The 14,943-nt window shown below is 53.3% G+C and overlaps 1 protein-coding gene across 8 annotated transcripts in view; it reads right to left on the minus strand.

Moving 5' to 3' along the window:
• Positions 1-14,943, minus strand: part of DAPK2 (death associated protein kinase 2) — a 121,537-nt gene that overhangs the window by 48,814 nt on the left and 57,780 nt on the right. For 6 of the 8 annotated variants that reach the window (XR_007910155.3, XR_016218244.1, XM_008268912.5 and 3 more), the window contains exon 3: positions 393-614. Coding sequence is in view for 5 of the 8 variants with exons in the window: in XM_008268912.5 (XP_008267134.3) it covers positions 393-614 (222 nt within the window). In the remaining 3 variants the exon portion in view is untranslated. Of the gene's footprint in view, positions 1-392; positions 615-8,080; positions 8,194-14,943 lie in introns of those variants that run through there. The other 2 variants (XM_089310538.1, XM_008268911.5) reach the window with 1 other exon arrangement.

Genomic DNA, 14,943 nt, shown 5'->3' on the forward strand with positions numbered 1-14,943 from the left:
CACAGGTGCAGTAGGTTTTCCCCAGGGAAAGGTGGGAGCAGGGCTGTATAGAGCCCTAGGAGCTGTTGGCTCCTCCCCTCCTCAAAGAACAGATCCCTTCCTGCAGCCCCTTCCTGCCTCCCACCAATCCCTCTCAACCCCTCCCATCAGGGGAGGACCCAGTGTCTATTCCCTTTGGCCCCCAGGGCATAGTGGCAGCCAGTACTTGGACCACTGCCCTCCACCCCTGTGATCCAGCAAGCCCCACCCTCTTCCAGCCCTGTTCCAGATGGAGAACTGAGGGCCACTGATGCCCTCTCTCGAGGCCGACCTTCGGTCTGGGTGCTGCTGCTGCCCTCCCGGGCCTGGGGCTGGCACCGCCTCCCCCTGCCCGTCCCTGCTGCCCCACTCACAGCTCTAGGATGAGCACCACGTCGGTGCGGTTCTCGTAGACGTCGTGCAGCGTGATGATGTTGGGGTGCAGCACCTGCCGCAGGATGCTCACTTCCCGCTCGATCTCCTCCCGGCACACGCCCCGCCGGCTGGCCCGGCTCTGCCGCTTCTTGATGAACTTGGCTGCGTACTCGAGCCCCGTGCTCTTCTCCCGGCACTTCTTCACGATGGCGAACTGACCGCTGTGGGCACACAGATGCACACGGTGAGAACGCCACTGCGGCTGTCAGGCAGGTGGCCTCTCCCTCTCTCTCAATCAACAGGCCATGCTGATTCAAGGTCACACCGCAGGACAGGACAGATCACGCCACCCGCCAGCATCTGCACGTGGCCGACAAGCCAGGACTGGGCTGGGCTGGGTACCGGGCCTCCCTTCCTTGCCTAGGAATCCTTGACCTTTCACCGGGGCCCTGGAAGGTGATGCACTTGGTCAGGTAGCCACCACCTTGTCCTAGCAAAGCCTCAGCTGGACTCCAAGTCTAGTGTCCCCCCGATGACAACACAATGTCCAGAAGCAGCCTGGGCTGTGGGTTGTGGCAGAAGCAGTCTCGCAAGGTTGACCATCACAGGGAGAAGTCACCCCAGTGAGAGGACTGGTGTGAGCACAGGGGCTGTGAAACCAGGAAACCAAGGCCCAAGGGAAGCCAGGTGACGCACCTGAGGAGCCACAGCAGAGCCAGGCCTCAAAGCCAGCTCACCTCACTGTCCACCGCCTCGAAGACAGCTACAGGACTCAAGACCACGCTTCGTCAATTCAGGCACTGGCACCCAGGCTGGGCCCGGGAACCCGTCACTCCAGGGACCGACAGCCCTGAGCCAGCAACCCTGGGTGCTCTAAAGACTGCCCATGCCCAGGGCAGCCACTGTCTGCCTCTCCATCCCAGGCCAAGCAATCAGCAGGGCGGAGGTAAGTCCCTGGGGACTGCCAGTGTTTACCTGTCCTGGGATCCCCCCACTCCCCTTCCACCATTTCTACTTTGGCCCCCACTTAAATGCCACCCCAAATAGCCACTGCTCAGAAAGTTCATGGCTCAGCGTAAAGGCTCCATAAGGGGCCACCAGAGTCCAGGCTAAGGATGGACTTTGAGTGGCCTGGGGTTCATGTGACCCCCACTGAGGGCCCTGGGTGTCTGCTCCAACCTCAGAAAACAGCCCAGCATCAGGCCCATGCCATTATCAGAATAACCTTCAGAGAGATTGTCTTCAAGACAACCTGAGTGACAACCACAACCAGAAAGTCAAGTTGAGCAAGCAAAGAATACGGGCGCGCTTCAAAAAGTTCATGGAAACAGAACTCAAAGAGAAGTTTCCTTTGGGGCCAGAAAAAAGTGAAATTCATGCAGTTTTTTCATAGGATGCATTTTTCATGAATTGTTTGAACACACCACACAGATTCACCAACACTCCAATAACTCGTGATGGCAACTGCTTTTGAGATGTCGCCACGCCATCAAGATGTCACCATGTGTCTCTCTCCTCCTCCATCCACTCAGAATGGTCTAAGCATCTGCTGTGTGCTGGGCAGCAAAGCCTTTGGGCCTTGGGCACATCGAATCCCTTAGCAGGTGCCAGCAAACCCTCGACAAACCTTCCAGCCCCAGGCGGCCGCAGGTCTAAGCATCGGGGCAGCCACACTCCTGAACTCTCCCTCCATCCCCTCTCCCAGGGGACTGCAGCTGGCAGGGCCTGGCATTTCAGTTCCACGGCCTGTCCACAGCAGCCCGAGGGTGACCCAGCTGGTGGGGACAGCAGAGTTGAAGGGGTTAAAGTGGCGAGGTTCCGCTCCCAGGACACACAGGCAGCTGGCACCGCTGTGCTCTGGGACAGGCCCAGCGCCCAGCGGTCCAGCTCTCAGCCCTGCCCTCTGTTGATGGTGTCTGGACCACAGAAGGGCTGAAGAACAGCTCAGGCCAGCTTGACACAGCTGGCCTGTGCCTTAGAAGGGAAACCGGGCCGGCGCCGCAGCTCACTAGGCTAATCCTCTGCCTGTGGTGCTGGTACTCCGGGTTCTAGTCCCGGTTGGGGCGCCGGATTCTGTCCTGGTTGCCCCTCTTCCAGGCCAGCTCTCTGCTGTGGCCCAGGAGTGCAGTAGAGGATGGCCCAAGTGCTTGGGCTTCTGCACCCACATGGGAGACCAGGAGTGTGGGGAGCAGCTCGGACTAGACTAAGTTACTGGAATTAAGACTTATTCTATGCATCTGCTCTCCCACAATATGGCGCTGGGAGAGGAGGAAACAGCTTTTACACAGCTGCCTCCAGTTCAACCAACAAGCTGCAGGACCTGCTCCTGATTGGAGGAGAGCAGCGTACTCGGCGTGTGGGTAGCAGAGTTGGGATTGGTGGAAGAGGACTATAAAGGAGGAGAGAGACAACATGCACCAGGAACATCTATCTGAAGGAACACCTGAGCAGCCCCCGAGAGAGCCGGCCAGCGGTGTGCCGCTCCCCCGTGGAAGTGGGGAAAGTGGCAGGGGGAACCGCCCTTCCACAGAGGTGGAAGGGACGGTAGCCAACCCGGGAAGAACCAGCAGCAAACCCGGGGAGGGCCGAGAAGACGAAAGAACAACACAGGGTCCTGTGTCGTTCCTCCACGAAGAGGGGGAGCGACATAATGGTGCCGTGACTCGGATATGAAGCCTAGGCAGGGTTTAGTGTCGTTCCTCCACGAAGAGGGGGAGCGACAAGGAGGAAGCACCTGGCTCCTGGCTTTGGATCAGCACAGTGCACTGGCTGGAACCGCCATTCGGGGGGTGAACCAACAGAAGGAAGACCTTTCTCTCTGTCTCTCTCTCACTGTCTATAACTCTCTCTCTCTCTCTCTCTCTCTGTCTCTCTCTCTCTCTGTCTAACTCTGCCTGACAAATAAAAATAAATAAATAAAAATTTTTAAAAAGCTATAAAAAAAAAGAAGGGAAACCGGCATTTTTCTCTATTGCACACCTCAAAAATTCCTCAAACCCTCAGAATGCAGACAAGTGTTTGCTTTTGCTGCCTCAAGCTTTCTCTCTGTGAGAGCAGCTGCAGCCATGGGAGGGGAGAGGGGGGGACGGGGAGGGCAGGGAGCCATTCCGCCTCCTTCCAGAAGGAGGTATTTTTTGAGAGTGGGAGCCACATACCAGGCGACACCACTCACCCGGCCGCTCTTCACGCTAGAGGGGCCTCCATGAGAGCCAAGGTCCCTGGCCAGGTTCCCCCTTACCCTGGGCATTACCACCCTCTCACAGACACAGCCCCTGGGACTTCAAGGAGAAGCAGGCCTGGCCTCAGGGACTTGTGCCATCACCTGGGGCGGCAAGTCTGTACCTGCCCTGAGCATCAGTCTTCTCATTTGTAAAATGGGTGTACGACTCCCTGCTAGACAACTGTGAAGACTGGACATACCCGTCTTGGAGTCAGGACTAATAAATGGCTCGTGGGAAGGCCAAGCAAGAGTGGAATGGCCTGGGGCGTGTAGCCAGGGCACGACCAGTCACGGGGCTATTACTGTCCTAAGCAATTAGCCAACTCTTGCTCCCAGAGCAGTGGTTCTCACTGCTGCCCGAACAGAGGAGTCACCCAGGGAATTTTCAATCTACTGGCGGGTGGCACTCACTCCTGGAGAGGCAGAAATCTGAATGTCCCAGGGGTGACCCTGGAGGGCAGCAGCCCTCTCGCTGTCTCCATTTCACAGAGGGTGAAACCGCGCCATTGCTGCTACCAGCACTCCCTGTGCCTCGCGCTGTTCCACTTCCCTGCCGCTCTCTGATCCAACTACGGAGGGTGAAGGGGGGTTGGGAAGGATTACAGGTAAGGGGTTGCCTCTGCACAGGCATGGCTTTGGCTTGAGAGTCAGCAGTCTGACTGCTGTCGTATGTGTTTGCAGAGCAACACAGACGATCCCCCTGGGCTCTGGGAGGGTTGTCGGAGTGGAAATTTGCAGGCACCCCCTGCACACTGCACCACAGCAAACGCACAGAGGCAGAACACATCAGAGGGCACCAGCGGACTCGGGGGCAGGCGATGACTGTGACCAGCCCTTGACCACACACCAGGAAGGCCCTGCAACCAGAAGTTGAGGCCCACAGCGCAGAAGCCATGGAGCAAGGCAACAGCAGTGAGGGGTGGAATATGAGGTCCCTCTGGGTTAAGAGCACCACCCAGGGAGGGAGCAGAGGAGAGCTATCCGACCTCAAAGGAGGGCACTGCCCACACTCACCCAAACATCAGGCCAATACTGAATCGCTAATGCTCATACACAAAGCCTGCATGCTGCAGTGTGTGCCAACAGTCAGCACCTGATCCAGGGTCTCACACAGCAACAGGCCGGCCATCAGCCTGCACCTGCCATCAAAGCATTGTAAGTTTGGAGCAGGAACTGGTCCCCTCGGTTCTTGTTTCTGCCACCTGAGGTCTTACCTAGGTGGGAAAGCTCTAAGGAGCCTGCGACCACAGGGAACAGAACTGAAGGCCTTCCCCCCGCTCTCCAATTCCTATCTCGGGGCTGGCATCAGGAGACACAGGTTCTCAGAGCCCAGCCACTGCCCGGCCCTCACCCTGGGCAGCCTGGGCAAGCCCCCAGCATGATAAAAGCTGCATCACCCACCTCCTGGAACTGCTAAGAGAATCACAAACGACTGAGGGCTTTGCCACCCAGCAGCAGGGATGCAGGAGGTGAGGGTGCTGGGACCCGGGAGTCTGCAGCCAGCTTGCAGAAGTCCCACAGGGTGGCCTAGCGAGGGACAGTTAAGTCCGCAACACACCGACCCCGCTCGGCACGCTGTCCCACAGCTATGTCAGGAACAGGTTGCAGCCCCTCGGTCACTCAGCTCCGGGGGAAGTGCCGTGGCACCGGCACGTGGGCCTCTCCAGGCACCCTGCAAGGGCTCTCCTGTTGTCTGCTGGATGTCACGTGGAAAGAGCCCACCTGGAGCAGCCCCCAGAGCTCAGAAACCACCCCAGCCCCTCCTGAGCACCACAGAAGAACCTGGCCCAAGCCTGCCCAAACTCTTCACACACCACCTTGGCAGGGTGGTGAGACCTGGGCGTGGCCTAAATGTCAGCCCATATTGTAGGCTCTGCAACGTTCACCTCCTGTTTTCTCCCCATAAGCTAACTTTGTATGCATTTTGTCTCTTTTTAAAAGATTTATTTATTTATTTAACAGGCAGTGTTAGAGAGAGACAGATCTTCCATCTACTGGCTCACTTCCCAAATATCCACAAGAGGCAGGACTGGGGCAGGCTGAAGCCAGGAGCAAGGAACACCATATGGGTCTCCCATGTGGGTGGTAGGGGCCCGAGCACTTGGGCCATCCTCCACTGCCTTCCCAGGTGCATTAGCAGGGAGCTGGATTGGAAGTGGAGCAGCCAGGACTCGAACCAGTGCTCCAATATGAGATGCCGGCCTCACAAGTGGTGGCTTAACTTGCTGAGCCACATCACGAACCCCTCATTCCCTTTTTTTGTTTGTTTGTTTTTTGTTTTTTGACAGTCAGAGTGGACAGTGAGAGAGAGAGAGAAAGGTCTTCCTTTTGCCGTTGGTTCACCCTCCAATGGCCGCTGCGGCTGGCGCACCGCACTGATCTGATGGCAGGAGCCAGGTGCTTCTCCTGGTCTCCCATGGGGTGCAGGGCCCAAGGACTTGGGCCATCCTCCACTGCACTCCCTGGCCACAGCAGAGAGCTGGCCTGGAAGAGGGGCAACCGGGAAAGAACCCGGCACCCCAACTGGAACTGGAACCCGGAGTACCAGCGCCGCAGGCGGAGGATTAGCCTATTGAGCCGTAGCACCGGCCTCCCCTCATTCCCTTTTACTATTTGCAAGCATCCTTCTTGGTGCTGTTTTACAGATAAGAAAACCAAGGCTTAGAGAAGTGAAGTGACTTGGACGTCGGGACCAGGAGCAGGGCCAGGACACAAAGCCAGAGACAAACACCTTGTTCTGCTGGCCCAACTAGTGAGGAACAGGAGAGGGGAGTGGTGTCTCAGCACTGGGGTCCCCGGCACATGGTGACTAGAAAAAGCACACTGCTTTTTACACATGTTTACTAATGGTTTCAAATTCTCTAAAGATAACGCTCTCATGACCTGGACCAAGGCGGGCCACCCTCACTGCACCCCCGGCCCCACTCCCTATAGTGAGCCCTGGCTGATCCCACACCTGCTCTGCTCTGTCAATGACCACAGGCCAGTCACTGGAGGCTGGGAAGGTCCCCCACTAGTCTTGGTCTCTGCTCCAACCCAGGTGTGCCGAGGCAGAGCTGCACAGAGCACAGGGGCCCAACCCGGGGAATCGATGTCACGCGAGCTGAGAGGGCTCAAATAGGAAGTGTTCCTGGCAGAGGGATGTGGCCGTCGGGTTCCTCCTCCTGCTTCCCCTAGCAGTCACTGCAGTTCCTCTCCCCACCCTGGAGAACAATGAGCCGCAATTCCTCTGGAATTACCCTGCCAGCTTCAGGGACTAGCCAGCAGAGATGCTTCCAGATCTCCAGGCAAAGTCACTGCAGGTGCAACCCCACAGGTGGAGAAATGGGCCCTCCAGCCAACGCGGCCCAAAGGCAGAAGAGATCAGCCTGACCCCAGAGGGCCCCTACCCAGACCCCAGGGCCACAGACTGTCTGGGATGGTGTCTCTGAGCTCCCCACTCCTCTGCCTGGTCTTCTCTGCCTTCCCTACACACCCAAGCTCCAGCCAGGCCACTCCTAATGCCCATGAATGAGCACCTTTCCTCACTGTTTAGCAACCAACCTGTTTCTGAGCTCTTATGACCATGCACAGAAGGCTGGTGTCACCCAGGTTCAGAATTTAGAGTCAAGTTGGATTTCCAGCTCTGCAGTCTTTAGCAAATCACAGAAGGCTGAGCCTCCACTTCCTGTGTGTAACAGACACAAGACTGCCTCAGCCGCCAGGCGGATGAGAACGAAATGAGACAAGAGTGGGAGAGTGCCGCGTAAACCACGCTGTCACCGGGAAGGTGAATTTTTCTTTCTTTCTGCCCACTGGGTCGCCCCCATTAATCCTTCATCCCCATCTTCCAATCACAGCACAAGTCTTGAACCTCACTCAGCTCCACCCTCAGATCCCAGCCTAAAAGTAGACAGTGCTGGGGCCGGCGCTGTGGTGAAGCGGGTCAAGCCACTGTCTGCAGTGCCGGCATCCCATAGGAGTTCCAGTTGGAATCCTGGCTGCCCCCACTTCAGATCTAGCTCCCTGCTAACGCACCTGGGAAGCCAGTGGAAAATGGCCCATGTACTTGGGCCCCTGCACCCACATGGGAGACACTAAAGAAGCTCCTGGCTCCTGGCTCTGGATCGGCCCAGCTCCAGCCATTGCAGCCGTTTGGGGAGTGAACCAATAGATGGAAGATTCTCTCTCTCTCTCTCTCTCTCTCTCTCTCTCTCTGTGGCTCTTTTAAACTAAATAAATAAATCTTAAAAAAAAAAAAAAAAAAAAAAGACAGACCAGGGCCTCCAGGGACAGCCAGGATCTAAGAAGTCAAAAAAAAAAAAAAAAAAAAAGTTTAAAACAGTCACCCAAGGTCACAGCAAGGAAGGGAACAGATATCCAGGAAGACAAAATCAAGTGAAAAAAAACCATAATGCTGTCAGAAGGGAGCAGGAAGCAGGTCAGCATTCCAGGCCAGAGAGGTGATGGTAAGGGGCAAACATTTACCAAAAGCAGGTGGACTGCATGTCAGGAACTAGGCAGGCAACAAGGGGTGAGAAGCAGGAAGCGCAGTAGAGCCAGCAGCAGGTGCAGGGTCTGGAGCAACAGAGGTGTCCACCAGAACCTGCAAACAGAAGAGATTCCCGGCCATTCGGAAGGACTTTTCTCCCAGCCAGGGAGCCAAGCCCATCGTCAAACGGACTGGCCACCTAGCCACAACAGTCTTTCTATTCTCTCGACAATGGTTCTGAAATTGGAGGTATGGATCCTCCTCTCCAATAAACCTCGTGCAGAAATTTCATGTGTAAAAACCGATACGAGGGGCTGGTGCTGTGGCTCACTTGGTTAATCCTCCGCCTGTGGCACCGGCATCCTATATGGGCACCGAGTTCTGGTCCCGGTTGCTCCTCTTCCAGTCCAGCTTTCTGCTGTGGCCAGGGAAGGCAGTGGAGGATGGCCCAAGTGCTTGGACCCTGCACCCACATGGGAGACCAGGAGAAGCACCTGGCTCCTGGCTTCGGATCAGCGCAACGCACCAGCCGTAGCGGCCATTTGGGTGGTGAACCAACGGAAGGAAGACCTTTCTCTCTCTCTCTCTCTCTCTCTCTCTCTCTCTCTCTAACTCAGCCTGTCAAAATAAAATAAAATAAATAAAAAAGCAGATACAAGGCAGCGTTTCTTTTTGGGGAGAGGCACCGCACCCACCACACTCGTCTCCCTTGATGACTGAAGGAGCTTCACGGAACCCCAAAAGTTCCAGGGGACACAGTGCCTGTGTACTGGGGAAACTAGCTCGTGGATGACCCGAAAGACATGGGAAGCCATAAATTAAAACAAGGAGAACAGACCACATGGATGCTTCTCAAAATGAGTGTCCGGTCCTTGGAGAAGTTACTCTAAGTCAAACTCAGTAGGGTAAGCATCAGGAGCCAGAAGTCGCCCGAGGGCTTCAACCTGACCTATCAATGACCCTGGTCCACAGAGCCACAGGAGGCTGCCCTGGCTGCCCTGGCTGCCCTGTGGCCACTGCTTGCACAGGTTTGCTCATTTCATTCCCTGGCCTGCAGCCTAACTTCCTTCCTCTGGCTTGTATTGCTGCTGTTATCCAAAAAATCCGTAAGACACAGGGAAGGAAGGAATTGTTGAGCAGAGCCAAGTCGGGCTGAGGGCTGATGCCTTTTTTGGAACCTGCTCTAAGTAAAAGCACAGTGGATGGTGTTGTCAAATGAAGGGAGCTCCACAGTCCAAGACTGAGATAAATTAGGCTCAGCATGAGTTGCCCTTGGCAATGCAGAGAAAGGCTTCCAGGGACAACACGGCCTGGTGTTCTCTGATCTCTCCCTCAGTCTACCATCTTCACTCTAGACACAGCCCTGCTGTAGGTTACTGGGGCAGTGCTGAGCTCACTCGCCCGTCTGCTCACTCACCCATCCACCCACCCATCCATCCAGCTGTCCATCCATCTCTTCACTAGTTTATACTGCCACCCCTCACTTATTTTTAAATTTTTTACTTAGTTTCTTTTTATTTGAAAGGCAAGAGAGACAAAGAGACAGACAGAGAGAGATCTTCCATCCACTGGTTCACTTGTCAAATACCCACAATAGCCAGAGCTGGGCCAGGCTGAAGCCAGGAGCCCAAAATTCAATTTGGGCCTCCCACACTGGGAGCAAGGGCCCAAATACTTGAACCATCACCTGCTGCCTCCAGGGATGCACATTAGCAGGAAACTGGGACTCAAACCAGGCATTCCAACATGGAATGTGAGCATCCCAAGTGGCAACTTAACCACTGTGCTAAACGCCTGCCCCTCCCCCCATTTGCCAATCATTGTCCTAAGTGCTCCAAAGAAGAGATACCCCACACCATGAAGGACTTACAAGCTATTGCAGAGAGCAGAGAAACACAAAGAAAAGGAAATACAGCACGGATGTGAAAGAAATATCTGCGAGAAGAGAAGAGGCAGGAGATGCTATACAAACTCTCCTGTGGTGTCCCCAAGTCCCCATCTCTCTACCCCACTTCCTCCCTGTTAAATAACCACTTCCTTGCAGAGAAATACCAGGAATATGAACTTCCCCTTGCCTCTCTTCCTTGTGGCAATGACAGGAAGGAGAAGAAGCAGTCAAGTGGCCAGGCGTGCCCGGCTGGGTCAGGCACCCTTCCCACCACTCGAGCTCCTGACTGTCGATGTCCATTCGATTCATGAAAGAACTTCAGCGGCATGAACTTCTTGCTCACTGCTTGAAACATCAGCCAGAACCACAGCCTGAGCAAAGCCCAAGAGACTGTGCGTGAAAGATAAAACCTCGAATAGGCACTCATGCTTTAGAGCAAGAAAAGGGAGAAGATGGTGGAGGTGCCCCCCTGACTGTGGGACACACAGTCATCCTTATCAAGTGGTGAACTAAACAGTGCATCTTCTAGAACACCTGCCTCCCAACTCCCCTCCAGGGCCACAGATCCCCATCCCCAGCCTGCGAACCCTCTGCCTCTCCCTGGTCACATCCCTTGTGATCTTCCCCAAAGTTCATATAAGGTGATCAAGCATCGCCCAGGGTTGACTTCTCTCCAAGGTGACACATTCCCATTTACAGAGCACCTTTGGCCAAGAAGGGGCGTCAACAATGGCAGGTTTAGGCACACACTGAGCAGGTGGAGAAATGACATGGGGACAGAAGGCCTTCCTACTTTCCTAAAATTCACACTGAACACGTGGCTCTGCAGAGGACTGTGCATGGGTGTGGATATGGATGCAGACGTATGTCCAAATTGTTACCAATTATTCCTTGTCCCTCTTTTAAAAAAAGATTTACTTATTTATTTGAAAGTCAGAGTTACAGAGAAGCAGAGGGAAAGAGAGAGAGAAGGTCTCTCATCCAATGGTTCACTCCCCAAGTGGCCGTGACGGCCTGAGCTGCGCTAATCTGAAGCCAGGAGCCAGAAGCTTCCTCCAGGTCCCCCATGCAGGTGCAGGGGCCCAAGCATCTGGGCCATCTTCTACTGCTTTCCCAGGCCACAGCAGAGAGCTGGATGGGAAGTGGAGCAGCTGGGACTAGAACCGGCGTCCATATGGGATGCCGGCACTGCAGGCAACAGCCCCACCCACTATGGCCCCTCTCTGCCCGTTTTCTTCTGCACACCTGGATTTTAATGCCCAAGTACCCTTGCTATAATTTCATTTACAGCCTCAACTCCTGGCCACTTATGGTAAATTCTGTTTCTTGATTTCTGTGAATCTTTTATCCCAAATTGGCTTCCTGATCACCACTTGACAGTGCACAAAATTGCCCCTCCCAAACACTCAGCACTGTGCTGACCCATGTTGTGGGCAGAGCAGAGGTTAGGAGTCCTGGCTCCACCACTAACTTCCAAATCTCTTTCTCTCCTGAGGCCTGTGGTCTTCTGAAACACATACTTGCTCCTCATGCCCATTTCCTGCCATGTAACTCCTAAGAGACTTGGAACCTCCCTGGCCTTAAGGGTCTTTTCCTATGCTAATGAGCTGAATGGTAGCTGGCAGAAGGGGAACAGATCACAGGAGAGACCAAGGCAGGGTTAGAGCGCTGAGACCCTCCCACACACCTCAACCTCCAGGAGAGAGAGACTGAGGTTAAATTGATCATCAACGGCCAATGATTTAATCACTCTTGTCTATGTAATGAAGCCTCCATAAAAACCCAAAGAGGGAACCTGCTGTGGTGTAGCAGGTAAAGCCACCACTTGTGACTCCTATATGGGTACCACTTCAAGTCCTGGCTGCTCCACTTCCAATCCAGCTCTCTGCTATGGCCTGGGAAAGCAGTCAAAGGTGGCCCAAGTCCTTGGGCCCCTGAACCCACATGGGAGACCCAGAAAAAGCTCCTGGCTCCTGGCTTCAGATTGGCATAACTCCAGCCATTGTGGCCATCTGGGGAGCGAACCAGCAGATGGAAGACCTCTCTCTCTCTCTCTCTCTCTCTCTGCCTCTTGTTCTCTCTGTGTAATTCTTTCATATATATATATATATATATATATATATATATATACACATATATATATAAACCAAAGGGACTGGGTTTGGAGACAGCTGACCATGCGGGGATTCCTGATAAGAGATTTTACTCTGCGCCCTCCCTGGTGGGAAGTTCTACACCCCTTCTCCATTCCTCACTATGTTTGTCTCCTTATCAGCCTCCTTTCTAAGATCCTCTGTACTGGAAATGTGTTTCCATGAGTCCTGTGAGCTGCTCTAGAAAATTAGTCAGACCCAAGGAAGGTGATCTTGGGGATGCTGATGTATAGCCAGAATTTAGAGGTCAGAAGCACGGGTGACAACCCGCTATTTGCGACTGGCACTGAAGGTGGGACTGAACCCTCAATCTGTGGGATGTGATTCTACCTCCAGTAGACGATGTCAGAACAAACTTGCAGGACATTGCTGGTGGGAAGAAATCGCCACACAGGCTGGTGATAGAGGGTCTCGGATATGTTCTGTGTTGACTGTTGAGTGAGAGAACCGGGAACAGCACTTTGCTTTGGTTTTTCCTATACTCTTGCACACTTGGTCATAGGAGCACATTGAGCCTGAGAGCAGAGTTTGCTTCCTTATCTGACTTATCCTGCTAGGATTGTCCAACACATGGCAGCATGTCACATGCATGCATCCATGTGAGACATAATCCAGAGACACATGGCGTGATTTTTCAATGTCCCACTGCACTGCACAGGGCCTGGTCCCCTGGAAATCATTGCAGCCTACTGATTTATCAGTCAAGAGCTGCCAACTGCATTTCCAAAGACAGAGGGGAACCAGGGCTTCAGGCAAGAAGGGTAGCTCTCAGGCACTCAGCGAGACGCCCCCGTACCATCTTCACAGCCAGCAAAATGCTGGACACTCAAAAGGCCACAAATGAACTTTGAGGGCAAACGACCTAGGCACTCATCTTAGCCTTAAATACCAAGCATCCTGGAGGGACCTGCGGGGGAGAGCTGTCATCTTCATCAATCTCTCAGGGCCCAGCTCAGCCCCGGGCACCAAACAGGTGTTCAGCCAGCTTTTGTAGAAATGATGATCTAAACTGCAGAGGCAGGAAGGCTGGGACGGCCTTGTCATCTGCCAAGGTCCTCAAGGCAGAAGGAACACAGCAATGGCAGGCTCGCTTAAAAAGGAAAACCCTTGCTTGATTAGGTTTTTTTTTTGTTTTTGTTTTTTTTTTTTTTTTTTTTTTTTTGACAGGCAGAGTGGACAGTGAGAGAGAGAGACAGAGAGAAAGGTCTTCCTTTGCCGTTGGTTCACCCTCCAATGGCCTCCGCGGTTGGCGCGCTGCGGCCGGCGCACCGCACTGATCCGATGGCAGGAGCCAGGAGCCAGGTGCTTTTCCTGGTCTCCCATGGGGTGCAGGGCCCAAGCACCTGGGCCATCCTCCACTGCACTCCCTGGCCACAGCAGAGGGCTGGCCTGGAAGAGGGGCAACCGGGACAGAATCCGGCGCCCCGACCGGGGACTAGAACCCGGTGTGCCAGCGCCGCTAGGCGGAGGATTAGCCTAGTGAGCCGCGGCGCCGGCCTGATTAGGTTTTATTATTAAAGAAACACGCCCATTATTTAAAAAGGAAAACAGAAAAACACCAAGTGGAAGCTAAAAACTTGTTTTCAATCCCATCTTCTGAGATAACCACATTACCTCTGATGTCTGTTCTCAGAGTTTTCCTGGTGCAAACCACAGTCATTTCTATTTATTTTTTTTTTTAATTTAACTTCCTCGAGAGGCAGAGAGAGAGAGAGAGAGAGAGAGAAATCCCAAACTCTGATTCATTCCCCAAATGCCTGCAACGGCCCCCAGCTAGGGCCAAAGCCAGGAGCCCTGACTGATTGCAATGCAATCTTCCACGTGGATGGCAGGAGCTCAGCTGCTTGAGCCATCACTGCTGCCTCCCAGGGTCTACAATAGCAGGGAGCTGGAGTCAAAGCCAAGCATTCCAACGTGGCGTGTAAGCATCATAAATGGTGTCTTAACCTCTAGGCCAGATGTCCACCCCTGTTTATTTATTTTTAATATAAGGGAGAGGAATGCTGTATATATGAGTTTGGAGCCTACTTTTCTTCTTTAATTCTTCACTTAATAATAAAGCATGAACATTTTCCCACATAATTAAAAGTTCTCTTAATATCCAGCTTTTAATGGCTGCATAATGGCCCATCGTACAGATAAACCATGGTTTTTAAAGACAATTCTTAATGTTAGACATGTATCTGCAATTTAGAAACAAATGTATTTGAGAGTGAGCTCCCGTCCACTGGTTCACTTGTTGGGCAGGAACCCAATGGCCTGAGCCATCAGCGCTGCCTCCCAGGGTCTGCATTAGCAGGAAGCTGGAGTCAGGAGCCAGAGCCAGGTACTCTAACAGGGGACACAGGCATCCTAGATGTGACTTAACCACAGGGTCAAACAATTTTTAATATCATTAACTCATTAATGTCAATTATAATTTTAATATCATTAATAACACTGCTATAAATAACTTATGCATAACTTATGCATACATTCTCTGATTGTCTTTCTTAAGATAAATACGAAGAAGAAGCATCCTTCATCAAAGATATGGACAGTTTTAAGGTTTTTTGATGCTTAACTGATCATCCTCCAGAAAGACTGATTAACCCTATTAATAACTACAAACAACCTCAGCCCACTCCTACGCCCCAGCCAGGCTTCCCCTCGTCTTGCCAAACACGGCCTTGGTGCTTTTTCCAGCATCACTACTGCGATACTTGAAAGGTGGTATTTCTGTGTTGTCCTAAAGCTGATTACCAGTAAGCGTGCAGTCTTTTCCCATGTGTATTGGTCACCAGAACTCCCCGCTCATGTATGCTTTGCTGGTTTTTCT

This window comes from Oryctolagus cuniculus, chromosome 12 (genome assembly GCF_051225735.1).
Source record: "Oryctolagus cuniculus isolate XC-2025 breed Fujian yellow rabbit chromosome 12, ASM5122573v1, whole genome shotgun sequence".
NCBI lineage: Eukaryota > Metazoa > Chordata > Mammalia > Lagomorpha > Leporidae > Oryctolagus > Oryctolagus cuniculus.